The following is a 682-nucleotide window of genomic DNA, read 5'->3' as shown; positions in this document are numbered from 1 at the left end:
GGGGGTCGGCCGAGCTCCACGGCGCTCATCCCGCCCGCTCCCTGTGCAGGAGTCCTCGTACTCGTTTGCACTGAAATGCCTTATCAGCCTCTCCACCGTCATCCTGCTGGGGCTCATCGTCATGTACCACGCCAGGGAGATCCAGGTGAGAGAGGGCCCAGGGGGGGCACACACGGTGGGGTCCCATTGCCCCCCATCCCATCGATCCCATCCCCCTCTGCAGCTCTTCATGGTGGACAACGGGGCGGACGACTGGCGCATCGCCATGACCTACGAGCGCATCTTCTTCATCGCTCTGGAGCTGCTGGTCTGCGCCATCCATCCCATCCCCGGGCAGTATCTGTTCACCTGGACGGCACGTTTGGCTTTTACCTACGCCGCTTCCGTGGCCGACGCCGACGTGGACATCATCCTGTCCATCCCCATGTTCCTTCGGCTCTACCTGATCGGGCGCGTCATGCTGCTGCACAGCAAGCTCTTCACCGACGCCTCGTCGCGCAGCATCGGAGCCCTCAACAAGATCAACTTCAACACCCGCTTTGTCATGAAGACCCTCATGACCATCTGCCCCGGCACCGTGCTGTTGGTCTTCAGCATCTCCTCCTGGATCATCGCCGCCTGGACCGTCCGTGTCTGCGAGAGGTGGGCGCGGGGCGGGGGGCTCAATGGGGATGGTGGGGGT

At 63.2% G+C, this 682-nt stretch overlaps 1 protein-coding gene across 1 annotated transcript; it reads left to right on the top strand.

Annotated features, from left to right (window-relative positions):
• Positions 1-4: 4 nt before the first annotated feature.
• LOC104916339 (small conductance calcium-activated potassium channel protein 1-like) lies at positions 5-674 on the top strand (the record flags this gene model as incomplete). Its single annotated transcript, XM_010727385.2, has 2 exons — positions 5-145; positions 224-674. Coding segments are annotated over 2 exons (592 nt in total), but the record flags the coding sequence as incomplete, so codon positions are not given.
• Positions 675-682: the final 8 nt, after the last annotated feature.

This window comes from Meleagris gallopavo, unplaced genomic scaffold (genome assembly GCF_000146605.3).
Source record: "Meleagris gallopavo isolate NT-WF06-2002-E0010 breed Aviagen turkey brand Nicholas breeding stock unplaced genomic scaffold, Turkey_5.1 ChrUn_random_7180001888283, whole genome shotgun sequence".
Taxonomy (NCBI): domain Eukaryota; kingdom Metazoa; phylum Chordata; class Aves; order Galliformes; family Phasianidae; genus Meleagris; species Meleagris gallopavo.
Note: the sequence above shows the minus strand (reverse complement) of the source record. Positions and strands in the feature narration are given on the sequence as shown.